The 12,776-nt window shown below is 27.9% G+C and overlaps 2 protein-coding genes across 3 annotated transcripts; one reads left to right on the plus strand and one right to left on the minus strand.

The window, feature by feature from the left end:
- Positions 1–4: 4 nt before the first annotated feature.
- On the plus strand, positions 5–2,084 carry LOC126858983 (UDP-N-acetylglucosamine transferase subunit ALG13 homolog). The gene is made up of 2 exons (XM_050609794.1): positions 5–1,322; positions 1,442–2,084. The coding sequence occupies exons 1-2, from the start codon at positions 1,209–1,211 to the stop codon at positions 1,862–1,864; spliced, it is 537 nt and encodes a 178-aa protein (XP_050465751.1). The 5' UTR covers positions 5–1,208; the 3' UTR covers positions 1,865–2,084.
- Positions 2,085–2,445: 361 nt separating this feature from the next.
- LOC126858974 (succinate--CoA ligase [ADP/GDP-forming] subunit alpha, mitochondrial) lies at positions 2,446–5,244 on the minus strand. 2 transcript variants are annotated; one of them, XM_050609771.1, is made up of 7 exons: positions 5,038–5,244; positions 3,909–4,144; positions 3,622–3,843; positions 3,368–3,472; positions 2,956–3,159; positions 2,715–2,849; positions 2,446–2,626 (listed from the first exon to the last, which is right to left on the minus strand). In XM_050609771.1, the coding sequence occupies exons 1-7, from the start codon at positions 5,072–5,074 to the stop codon at positions 2,540–2,542; spliced, it is 1,026 nt and encodes a 341-aa protein (XP_050465728.1). In that variant the 5' UTR covers positions 5,075–5,244; the 3' UTR covers positions 2,446–2,539. The 2 variants fall into 2 exon arrangements, with proteins under 2 accessions (XP_050465728.1, XP_050465729.1); XM_050609772.1 differs by having other exon boundaries at positions 2,980–3,159; positions 5,038–5,242.
- Positions 5,245–12,776: the final 7,532 nt, after the last annotated feature.

Consider the following 12,776-nt stretch of genomic DNA (forward strand, 5'->3'; position numbering starts at 1 on the left):
CGGCAATATGCTCCGTCCAAATATTTATTCCTACGTCCATGATTCATTTTGTTCCAAGCTCAAAAAATGTATAGAATCGACGATAATTCTTCGGTATTTTTGGGAGAATATATCGAATTTACGTAATGGAATATGTTCTTGAAAATTGTGAAATCAAAAACTTATGATGTTTATGGACTCCTGCAGAGAAATCGATATCACTTTTTCTAATAGAATTGATAAAAATTATCTTATTTTTGTACAAAAAGTTTACACCGATACTTTAATACATACTATACTGGCCAATTCCTCTAAAGAATGGAACAGTTTTGCTTGGCTAAAATAGTTTTTATTACGTATTAATTACATATAAATAATATTGTAAACTAGACTATATTTTAATATGTACTAAATATTATATCAACCAATCATTCTTTAAAGAAATGATTATGATTGACCAATATAGTACTTATTAATAGTACGTATTAAAGTATATATCGGTATAAACTAGGCCAGTAATTGCTTATCAATCCGTCTCAACTATTACAATTTAAATTATAATTCAACTATTATAATTTAAATACAGCTTCAACAGATGCAACAGAACATCAATCATATCTTTTGGTATTTCCCAATGTTTAGCGTACATTGCAGTTCGTTTCCTTGTTTCCTCCAACAGGATTTGGGCTTTCCTAGAGAACAAGACTCTCTATAATATTTTTGAACTGCTAAAAAATCCTTCCTATAAAATAATTACATCTATTGTTTCCAACGTTAGAGTGACATTTTGATTTGACCGCTCAAGATTTGATCTCTATTCTTCATGCGCATGCGCTGCTTTCCCCCTTTCGCATCTTAAAGCAAAATGGTTCATAGTTCTTTGGCATCTGGCAGTATAAATAGTGGCTAGTGGCATTGATCTATTCTTTGCCAATAAAAAGAAAAAAAAAGAATTTAGATATTTTGATGCAACTATATAAAAAAAAATCGATATAAAATTATTTAAATCTAAATTAGCGGTTCTTTGTCTTGTTCTAAATCATTATTCTTGTATTAACAAAAAAAAAAGAAAAAAAATTAAGTTAACCTAGTCGTTAATGCACATTGATACTATTGAGAGAAGAATTGGTTTACAATTGATAATATTTTGCATGTATAGTGCTTTAATTAATCTGGATATATAAAAATATAAATGAATAAAGAATAATAAATCATTGTTTCGATTTCTGATGGAGCAGCATAACTACGACGACGCAATGTCAAGTAAAACTGTATTTGTTACAGTTGGCACAACAAAATTCGATAATCTCATAACTACCGTACTAAATCCCATAGTTTTAGGGGTAATACATGTTGTATTATTATTTAAATTAATTTTTTTTTATTATAATGATTGGTTATTTATTTTACATTATATAAAATCTATTTTATCAAAGTATAATTTTTACTATCACGATTTTAGGCTCTATCGGCGCGTAATTACAGACATCTAATTTTGCAAATTGGCAATAGCAACTTAGAACTGGACTCCACTACATATTATGGTTTCTATAAAATAGAAATATTTAAATTAAGTCCATCCATTGAATGGTATATACAATCAGCAGATCTTGTGATAAGCCATGCAGGCGCAGGAAGCATACTGGAAGCTTTAGAAAAACGCAAACCTTTAATTGTAGTGATCAATAATCGTCTTATGGACAATCATCAAGTAGAACTAGCCGAGCAGCTATACAAGGATGAATATTTATATTATTGCACTTGTCGAAGTTTGTTAGAAACTATACGTAAAATGAACTTTGCAAAATTGAAACCTTTTGTTAATAAAGTTAACAAAAGTGCAGATATTGCTAATTATATTAATAAAATAATGGGATTTAGGTGATAAAACAGTTTTGTCTTCCATACAGAATGTCAGAAGATTGACTGTTTTATAATAATTATACATGTAAAATAGCTGTGGGAACAAACAGCAATATTTATATATATATTTCAATTTGTAACACACTTTACAATATAAGGATACACGATCAATAAAGTTTAGAGATTACTGTGTAATGTATTATGCTTGATATAATTTACAATAAAATACACTGTATACTTAACCAAGTTTTTCAAAAAACTATGTTTACATATAGAAAAATTTATAACTTTGCAGTTAAAACTATGATAGATCAATGGCAGTTTAACGTTTCTTTAGATAATTTGCAAATTATTTTTAATGGACATCTGCCACTATTAATGCAATAGCTAATATAAAAGTATTATAAACAATTGTTTGCAGTTAAATAAATTCTTTAAAAAAATATCAGTTTTTTTGCTATATTTAAATTTGATATATATATATATATATATATATATATGTATATATGTATGTATATATATATGTATATATGGCAATGAAAATAGTCGATATATTATATTAAATGAAATAATTTCCATTTTTCAATATATTACACTACTATGTTCTGTGTGAATTATGGCTGTACTTTCAATTTATTTTTCATGAAGATACATGAACATGAAGGAAACTACACAGAATTATAGTAGTGCACATGTCTTAATTACAGACTAAACCAAGTCGTGTCATTTCCTTTAGAAGTTCATTACCCATTTGTGCAGGACTCCTTGTTACTATTACACCAGCCTAATAATAAAACTCATGTATATATTGTTTGATTTAAAATATTTTTTTTATATATAATGTTAATAAGATATATTAAACTGCTACTTACCTTTTCAAGTGCATTAATTTTATCTTGTGCACCACCTTTTCCTCCTGAAATTATAGCACCAGCATGTCCCATTCTTCGTCCTGGTGGTGCAGTAATACCGGCAATAAATGATACTACTGGCTTAGCTTTTCCACCCTACATAATAAATATATTATAAAAATATAAATAGGATATTATATATTAAATTGTATGATGAGTTCAAGGACGAATTAAGGATTAGGATAGGTTGGGATTCAGATACCAATAACTCGGAACAGCAACCAACAGTATTCTTTTCGATGAGATATTCTGCTGCTAATTCTTCTGCACTACCACCAATCTCTCCTATCATTATAATGCCATCACATTCTGGATCAGTAAGAAATATATCTAAACAATCGATAAAATCAGTGCCATTGAATGGATCACCGCCAATACCAACACATAATGTTTGCCCAAGTCCTGCCTTGAAACAAAACATTACTGTAATATGTTTAATATCTTAGGCTGCGATCGGAAAGACGCTAGAAATGCTTCGAAGCGTTTGATTGACCAGTCAGAACAAAGAGAGTAAAAATTTCTGTATTCTAATTGGTTAATGCAATCGAAGCATCTTTAGTGTCTTCTTGACCATAGCCTTAATGATATATGTAATTATTGAAATATATGCTTACAAGAGTCGTTTGATTTACAGCCTCATAAGTTAGAGTTCCTGATCTTGAGACAATACCAATCTTTCCTTTTTGATGTATATGGCCAGGCATAATACCAATTTTACACTAGATTATACACAATTATATATTTACAAGACAATTATTTATATATAAATATAATATAATATAAATATAAATATAATATATGTATATGTGTGTGTGTATTTATTTATATTTTATTCTAAAAAAATCTAAAGTTATTTCTACATATATACCTGTTCAGGTGCTATTATTCCAGGGCAGTTTGGACCAACTAAACGCGATTTATTTTGTTCAAGCAATCGTCTTTTTACTTTAACCATATCATGCTGAGGTATACCCTCTGTAATAACAACAATTAAAGGCATCTCAGCATCAATTGCTTCCATAATGGCTGATGCTGCAGCTGGAGGAGGAACATAAACGGCTGATGCAGAAGCTCCAGTTTCTTCTATCGCCTATAAACATAACAATTAATTTAAATAATATAGTAAAATTGTAAAAAAAAAAAAGCAATACTCACCTCCTTAACTGTCTTAAATACTGGTTTTCCAAGATGTACTGTACCTGCCTTTCTAGGATTAACTCCACCTACTATCTTTGTACCATAATCAAGAGCTTGTTGACAATGAAAAGTTCCTTGCTTTCCAGTAAAACCTTGACATATCACTTTGGTATTTGCATCAATTTTTAAATTCTTCCTAGTTTCTGTATAATTAAATCTCACCTGAGAGCGTAATAAACTTCCACAATTTCTGACTAGAAAAAATTATAAAAGATAACTATAACATCATATAATAATAATAATAAGTAAATGCAAATAAGTCTATCATGAAAGAATTAAGATATTATGTGTATGTGTACATGAGATATAACATATATAAGTAGAATATATTTATTACTTAATATTATATACAAATATCATATAAAAACTGATATGTATATATAAACTATCTTAGAGCAAATATATAAAGTCTCTTAGAGCAAAAATATATTTTATACTGTATATACAAAAATATATTTAATAATATTATACAAAAATTGAAAATAAGAAGTTTTTATTTATATCGTTCTGCTTATTCTTAGCAATTAAAGTTCAAGATTTCCAGCTCAATTTTCTTATTGCAAATTATATGTAATAAATGTAATCTGACATTTTATGAGTAGAAATGAAAGAAAATAACGAATACATTGACTAAAATATATATATAAACATATACATATAACTTAAAACATTTATTAGTCTAAGAACAGAAGATTAATGTATATATAGATATCACTAAAATTAAGTGCATGAGAGTTATCGTCGTAGAAAGGATTGCGATTGTTACAAAGGCGAACAAATCATCCAATTGCTTCTCATAAAACATGAGACAAGCTCGTATATCGTTCTTAATTAGGGAAACGGGTATTTTCATACAAGGTGTGACTCTTTCCCACGACACGATTATGTCCTTTCTTATATAATAAAATATTATCAGACAAGCGCGAACTGTCAGTATTATTTTTAGTCCGTTCACTGGCTTACGCATGGCGTAATTACAATATGAAAAAATAGCTCATGATATTGCTGTTCGAATGTGCAAAAGTCAAGAGTGCATTGGAGACAAGGAGATATTGCGAGATCTGCGAAAAATAAATGATGCACCTACCTGTAAATTTTGAAAATGCTCTGGTAGCCACAGCCATCTTTTAATTTGTCCTTTCTGTTGAGAAGACAATATTGAAAATTAAACTAGCAACGAATCACCATTAAAAGTAAAATAGATACTACGATCTGACTAAAAGGTCAAGTCCAGGAGAGAATATTATATATAGATAGTATAGCCATTCGAGTTGGCTCGATCGAACTGGATCGAATCATGAACTTGCAATAAAATAGAATTGAGACTCTCTTTAAGCGCCTAAGCTGATTGGCTGTATATGTGTAGAGGATCTGCTCTACTGGTGAATTTCTATTGGAGACCCAGTGCGGAGACAGAAACTTTAATTTCAGGATTACCAACGCAGAGAAATAAATTTTCAGTTTCTACGGGCCAATTTCACCAAGTTTAGTTAGAAAAGAACTTCATAAAGCTCCGTTGAACTATACTTTCATTTTATAATAATTAAAATTATCTAATTGTTTAGTAATCGTTTGGTGATGATTAATAGCCTAATTAAAAAGTTTGGTGGGCAAACGTTTTTTTAATTAAATAATAAGAATTTTGGTGTAAAGTTAGTTCAACATTTTTTTATTTTCAATCTAATCATTTAAAAATGAGGGCTTATTTGATGCAGGTCATCAATCAATGCTTTACTTATAATAATAATCCATAATTTATCCAAAAAATAAAAAAAAAAATTATGTGCGATTAGATAGTGAAACTTTAGAAATAGCAAAATTAGTTGAACCAATATAATATATATTGTTTATCAACCAATTTTGATCTTAATAATTGAAAGACAATCGTTTGATGGTTATTGATAATCTAATTGCAACTAGTCACAATTAATTGCAACTAGTCACAATTAATTACAACTAGAACTTTTGGAAACAAAGAAATTCATTAAATAATTTTTCTTCATTCGCTACTATTATATATTGTAAAAACATAAAAATTGTACTGAATTAATTTTATTAACATCCATCCATTTAAAAACAGCTTTTCTTTTAATTTTTAACATACTTTATTAATTCTTTTAATACAATCGTATAATTAATTTATATTATACGCACTTTCTAATTTCTTTCTAAAAATTGTAATAAAATACAATCATCTTTATTATTTAAATGTTAAAAAAAGAGATTTAAACACAAAATATTTAAAAAATTAAAGAGTATACACTTTAAGAGAGCGATCTTGTCTTTGCATTTTTTTAAATGAAACACATTGCTTGCCAATAAATATAGTAATTTTGCATATCGTAAAAGCATATGTATCTCTCAGACCGATAATATGATATCATATTCTTTCTCAAGAATTTGTTTTAGCTCCGTGTAACCCAGCGTATAAAGTCTAACTCACGCGACAAGGATCGGAAAATAATTTGATATAATTAATAATTAATTCTCTCTCTCTCTCTCTCTCTCTCTCTCTATCTATCTATCTATCTATCTATCTATCTATCTATCTATCTATCTATCTATCTATCTATCTATCTCCTCTCCCCTCTCTCTCTTTCCCCTTCCCCCTCTGTTTCTTTCTCTAAATAACAGTTATTTTTTTAAAATACAGTTATTTCTTTAAAAATATTTAAAATTAAATATATTTTGTCCGATACTTTATCATTCGAGTTTTCGATGATTTAAACATAATTCGAATTAAGTACGCGCAATAAAATAATCGAAACGTAATAATCCGAATAATTAATGATACGCTCCCATATATATTAATTATTAATTTAACAATTGATCTATAATTTGAAATTTTTGAATAATATAATATTCCGTTTGTATATACGTCACAATATACATGGAGAATATTTCGGCAGCGAATTAACAATAACATGATATTCGGCCTTGGCGATGTAAACATTCGCTGTTGTTTATGTTTGACAACTTTTTTATTATTCATACGGTAATACTTGAATGGTATCGTAATAGTGGGAGAAACGTTCCTTCGAATTCCTTTCCCACTTATCATTCGCACGGCGACACTCGAGCAGTGATATAGTTAGTTCAAAACGCTCCGTCAAATTCTTTTTCTAAACGCGATCGCGACAAGAATCGGGAGATAATTCGATATAATTAATTCTCTCTCCTCTCTCTCTCTCTCTCTAAGTAACAATTATTTCTTTAAAAATATTTAAAATTAAATTATATTTTATCCAATGCTTTATCGTTCGACTTTTCGACGGTTTAAATATGATTCGCGCATTAAAATAGTTGAGTCGCAAGTCTGAGTAATTAACGATAAACTCCGTGATATATTAATTGATAATTTAATATAATTGATTTATAATTGAAAATACATGTGTAAAAATGTTTAATATTCCGTTATTGTATATACGTCATACTACGGAAAATATTTCGGCAAACGAATTATTCATAACACGGCACGGCCTTGACGATGTAAACATTAGCGCGCTGTTAACGTGTTATGGCTTATGACTTTATCATTCTCACGGCGACACTCGAATAGTAAGGAAGTAAAACGCGAGACACTCCATCAAATTTCTTTATTCAACGCGATCGCGACAAGTATCGGGGAATAATTTGATATGATAAATAATTAATTATTTCACACACTTTAAATTTTGAATAATACGTAATTATATCATAATGAATAAATTTCGAAGCGCGTATTTTGTGTGACATTTAATAAAGAATCGAAATGATTAAAATTAAAATTGTGAATTATTGTTTTGTCGTGATCTTTTTCTCTCTCTCTCTCTCTTTATAAACAATAATTATTTTTTTTTTTAAATACTTGATGTTTAACTATATATTTTATCCCATGCTTTATTGTTCGATTTTTCGATAATATAATCGTGATTCGGATTAAGAACGCGCAACAAAATAATCAAATCGCAGGTTCGAATAATGATTAACATAATGATAAACTCCGTAATTAATTGTTTATTAAATAATTTATCTGTAATTTAAAATATATTATTTAATATTCCACTTGTACGCAAAATATACGCAAAATATTTTTGGCTGCGAATTATCGATAACATTATTCGGCTTTGGCGATAAACATTAACGCGCTACTGTCAACGTGTTACGGCTTACGGCCGTTATTAATTATTATATATAAATTAATATCTATTAATATAATTAATTTTATATAATATTAGGTAACGTTAATACTATATTAATGTTATATATCTATTATATAAACATTTATGTATTAATAAATTTAATTGAAGAGCAACGTTAAAACGCCTCAGCATCGCGGCTGAGATGAATGCTGACCGCAATAGCAACGTATGATTGTGCATATTATAGATGATCGCGCGGTTAATCTTGCTGAATCTCAAAAGCTTCGGTTTAAGAATCGGCTATCGGGAGCACGCTCTGCTTCGACGAACGGTTCGGCTCGAATCGGTTAGAGTTCGGTCGATTTTGGAATTGTCGTTCCCTTCTCTTGTACTGTCTCCCAGCAAATTTTGTATCACATTGAGGACAGTTGGCTGTGCTTTATTAAGTTTGATTTTCGCTCGCTAGAGAAACTGATCTCTCATTTTCTAAGTGATCTAAATTGTGAGCACTTAGAACATGAGTATCATCATTCTCGACTCTCAGTCTTATGATAAGCCGGTTTCTGTATGATAGAAACTTGGTGGTTCGTATGAAATCATTCCTAATGAAGTTAGAGTCGGCCCTTGATGAGGACAAGCGCGGACACGAATTGAGCGTCGATTCCATCAATCGATTTCGTCTTCTTCCTTTGCTCAATTAATCTTTTGCTCGGAGTAATCGGTGAATTCCCAACTTTCCCCACCTCGACTCGCAATATGATTCTCGTGCGAAACGGGGTTCGATCGTGCCGAAATTCGAAAGTGCGGGAGTGTCGTTCAAAGTATCGCGCGTACAAGTGCGGAAGTATCTTTTGATAAAAGTGCGGGAGTGCCGCTTAAAGTATCGCGCGTGTGAATCAATCTGAGAGGAGGAGGAGGAGGCCTAGGAGAGGCATCGGGCACCGGTGGAGCAGCTCTGTGGTAAGTAAATTGTTATTTGTATATTAATTACATATGTGCAATTTAAATTGAGCAATTAATTACGTAATTTCATTTTTTATTTATACGATTGAAAAGAGAAAATTAAAGAAAAAAAGATTTTTATATAAAAATTTATTATCTTGTAAAAGTTTCCATTTTTAAATTATAGCTTTTATAAGAAATTATTAGTTATTAGTATCTTTTTTCAAAATTTATAAAATTGTTTTATTAATCTGTTTATTATTATATGTATCGAATATAAAATTCAATGTGTACAATAAATTTTTTGAAAGATTAATTATTTTAAGTGCTGCTACAATTTGATTCTATTTGTGTTATAGATCAACTACCCTAATATTCTGAGAGGAGGAGGAGGCCTAGGAGAGGCATCCTGCACCGGCGGAGCAACCCAAGGGTGAATATTATTATTTGTATATTAATTATTATAAATCCCGTACATGCATTAATTCGATTCTATCATTATTTGAATAGTTTAAACAAGAGAGACTCATAATATAAAAATTTTTATATAAAAAAAAATAGTTTTCTTTTCTAAAATTTATAAAATTATTCCATATTTATATATCTTCTTATTATTATACGCATTGAATATAAAATTCAATGCGTACAATAATAATTTCTTAAAATATTAATTATTTTAAGCGTTGCTATAATTTGAATTTTATATTTGTGTGTTGCAGACAACGTAGCCTCAAGACCAAATCTCCGCTGTTGCGCATCAGTGCCGGTGAGTGACAAAATTTTATTTAATTTTAAGATAACGGATTTATAGATTGTAGATGTAATTGTCAATTGTAGATTGTAGACAAATCCGTTACTTTTAAATGGATGAGCTAAAACAGAATAAATTTTAATAAGTTTTTTTGATATGCATTGCATCTATTGCAAAAGTAAATTAAAATCTAAATGAAGAAAAATTACAGAAAACATTTTTTTCCAATTTGTAGATTTTATTTGATTTATTAAATAAATAAGAATGCTAATAATTTTTATTTCATTAATTATTTTTATCAATTATTTCAATATCAATTATATACATGATGGTAATTTATTTTTATAATCCCCAATCTTATTCTAATTTCTTATAGCTCATTCATATAGTAGAATTTGTTTCTAGATACTGTTTCTAAACTTTGTTTTAACTAATATAAAGCCAAATAATCAATCAATTAAATTATCTATAATATGGAAATAAATGGCATATGTGTTGTGTAAAATAATCTTATTTTATTATGAATTATATATTATTATATATTATTACATAAATTAATATTATATATATATATATATATATATATATATATATATATATGATTACATATATTATTATATAAATTATATAATATATATATATATATATATATATATATATATATATAATTAAATTTATATTTTTATCATAATTTTTTAATCAAAATTTTGATTGATAACTTGGCTTTGTCTCAGTCAAAATAAAGTTATGAATGTCTAACATACGGTTGTAAAATCACACAATTGTCAAAGAGTGTGAAATATTTACGCTCATCTGCCGGCGAGAATAATTGCCGGGCAAAAGAAGGAGTTTATCTCCTTATCAGCGCAAAAAAAATTTTGTGCTTATTCGTCAATATCGGCAACAATAAATAGCCGGCTATGAAAGGAATCGATATCTCCTCTTTTGATCTCTGGTTAGAGATCGATCCAGAAAGTGGCCAGGAGCAACGAAAGGTAGGTCCAACTGGCCTGAAGAATAGATATAGGCTACGTAAAATAGGGGGCCAATACTGGCTAAAATGCGTAGCGAGAAATACAGAAGGTACGATTACGATACGCGAATAGGACATGCGGTTAAAGGGATACATATTTCAAATTTTCGCTGGTTCAGCCAACAAGTAGGATTGTTAGGGCTATAGGAACTATTAGGACATTAAAAAAAAAAATAATAGATATAAAAAAAAATAATAGACATAAAATAAAAGATATAATATAATATAATCATAATAATAATAATATCCAACTTCAATTTTATCAAAAATTTTTTTTAAATAAATCACAAATATTACAATATTATAAAAATTAAAAAATAATTTGTATAATTATAATTCTATTTTAATTATAATTTAATATTGTAATTATAATTGTATTATAATATAAAATTGTATTATAATTGTTTGTAAATTATATGAAATATGTATTTGTTTATAAATTACATGAAAAATTATCAAAAAGACGCGTAATGAAAATATATAGAGATTAGTTCAATTAACATATATATATTTTTAAAATATGTATTGCAAAAATATTTTCACACAATTTACCGCGTGTATTTTTGTACCAAAGAGTCGTTGATAAAATCGAGAAACTTTGTATATATTATATATATATTTCAAAATATATATTTTTAAAAATTTTGCAAATACATAATTCTTTGATATCAAATATAAAAAATATCGAATAAGAATATGAAGATTCGATGTTAAACAATTAAATTAAAGCTTCTTATTCACGAAATTTAACGATTGCAGCATCGCGAGTGAAATAGTACAAATTTTATGATTTATATTAATTAAAGATTGAAGTATTTATGAATTCTGTCTCGCAATCAAATATTTGTAAAATAAATTAATAAATTACATTGCAAGAACACCATATTTTTTTCCGTGTTCTTTCCATTATTTTCTGTTCTTGAACGCGATTGCTCTCCTTCTCGTCAAGTGAACGCTAAAGTTGTCTGGTTCATATCGGCAAGTAGTCGAAACGATCTTTATCATAGATCGAATTTGATGCTGATGAAAATTGGGGACTGCTCTAGCTTCACATTTCTTACATAAAATATAGCCGTGTTAACAGTCTAATATATTATATACAAGTCTGTGATTATTTATAATTAATATAATAGTTTAATCACCACAATTCGGTTTAATATACATTTGAATATATCAAATATTAACATATATTTTTTGTAAAGGTTGTTAATTTAAAAAGAATAGTTAAGATAATAATATCTTTTTATATTTATTATTGGTTTATTACAAGGTACATTATAATATATACATAAAATAAATTTTTTATACAATATTTATAGTATAATATGTGTGTAGTTACAAAATGGTTAATATGTTTTTTAAATTTTAAGAATTATTTTTAATAATATAATTTTCACATAAAATGTAATAATGTTTATAAAACATATTATGAGAAAATGTTAATATGCATTTGTGCATAATTCTATTATAAATATCTAATATAAGATTTGGTAACAAATCGTATAAAACTTTGTTGAGAGAACGGATACATCCAGCTCCGACAACAAGAATCTTGCTCGGAATTCTAACTGAAAATAACATCATTACTTAATTATGTTATACTCTAGAACACCTGAAATATCGGGATATTTAAGTCTATCGCAATTAATATATGAAAGCAATTTATTGTATAGATATTTTCTACATTATATTTAAAAATTAAGAATTTTTTATTAAGAAAATTAATTTAAAAAAGATTATTTCATTGCACATGAGCATATACATAAAAATACTTTAATAATAACTTATATCGCTATCCGTATATAGTATAGAATGACGAAACATCACGCGTAGTTAATAAAACATATATTAATAAATTCATAATATTTCTTCATTTTTTCGATATACAATCATATGGATTTAGCACGGACATGCAAAATGGATTCAATTGGCGTTGCTGTACGAGCTAGAAAAAGCATGAATTATGAGCATTCGTAATG

Source organism: Cataglyphis hispanica, chromosome 2 (genome assembly GCF_021464435.1).
Source record: "Cataglyphis hispanica isolate Lineage 1 chromosome 2, ULB_Chis1_1.0, whole genome shotgun sequence".
In the NCBI taxonomy this organism is placed as follows: Eukaryota; Metazoa; Arthropoda; class Insecta; order Hymenoptera; family Formicidae; genus Cataglyphis; species Cataglyphis hispanica.

Bases quoted from the DNA above. Each gene is read 5' to 3' on its own strand.
- LOC126858983 (XM_050609794.1), top strand. From the start codon at position 1,209: ATGGAGCAGCATAACTACGACGACGCAATGTCAAGTAAAACTGTATTT. The intron at 1,323-1,441 runs GTAATACATGTT...TCACGATTTTAG, and splicing joins TAAATCCCATAGTTTTAGGG to GCTCTATCGGCGCGTAATTA.
- LOC126858974 (XM_050609771.1), bottom strand. From the start codon at position 5,074: ATGGCTGTGGCTACCAGAGCATTTTCAAAATTTACAG. The intron at 3,473-3,621 runs GTATATATGTAG...TGTATAATCTAG, and splicing joins GAATAATAGCACCTGAACAG to TGTAAAATTGGTATTATGCC. The intron at 3,160-3,367 runs GTAAGCATATAT...TTTTGTTTCAAG, and splicing joins CTGTAAATCAAACGACTCTT to GCAGGACTTGGGCAAACATT.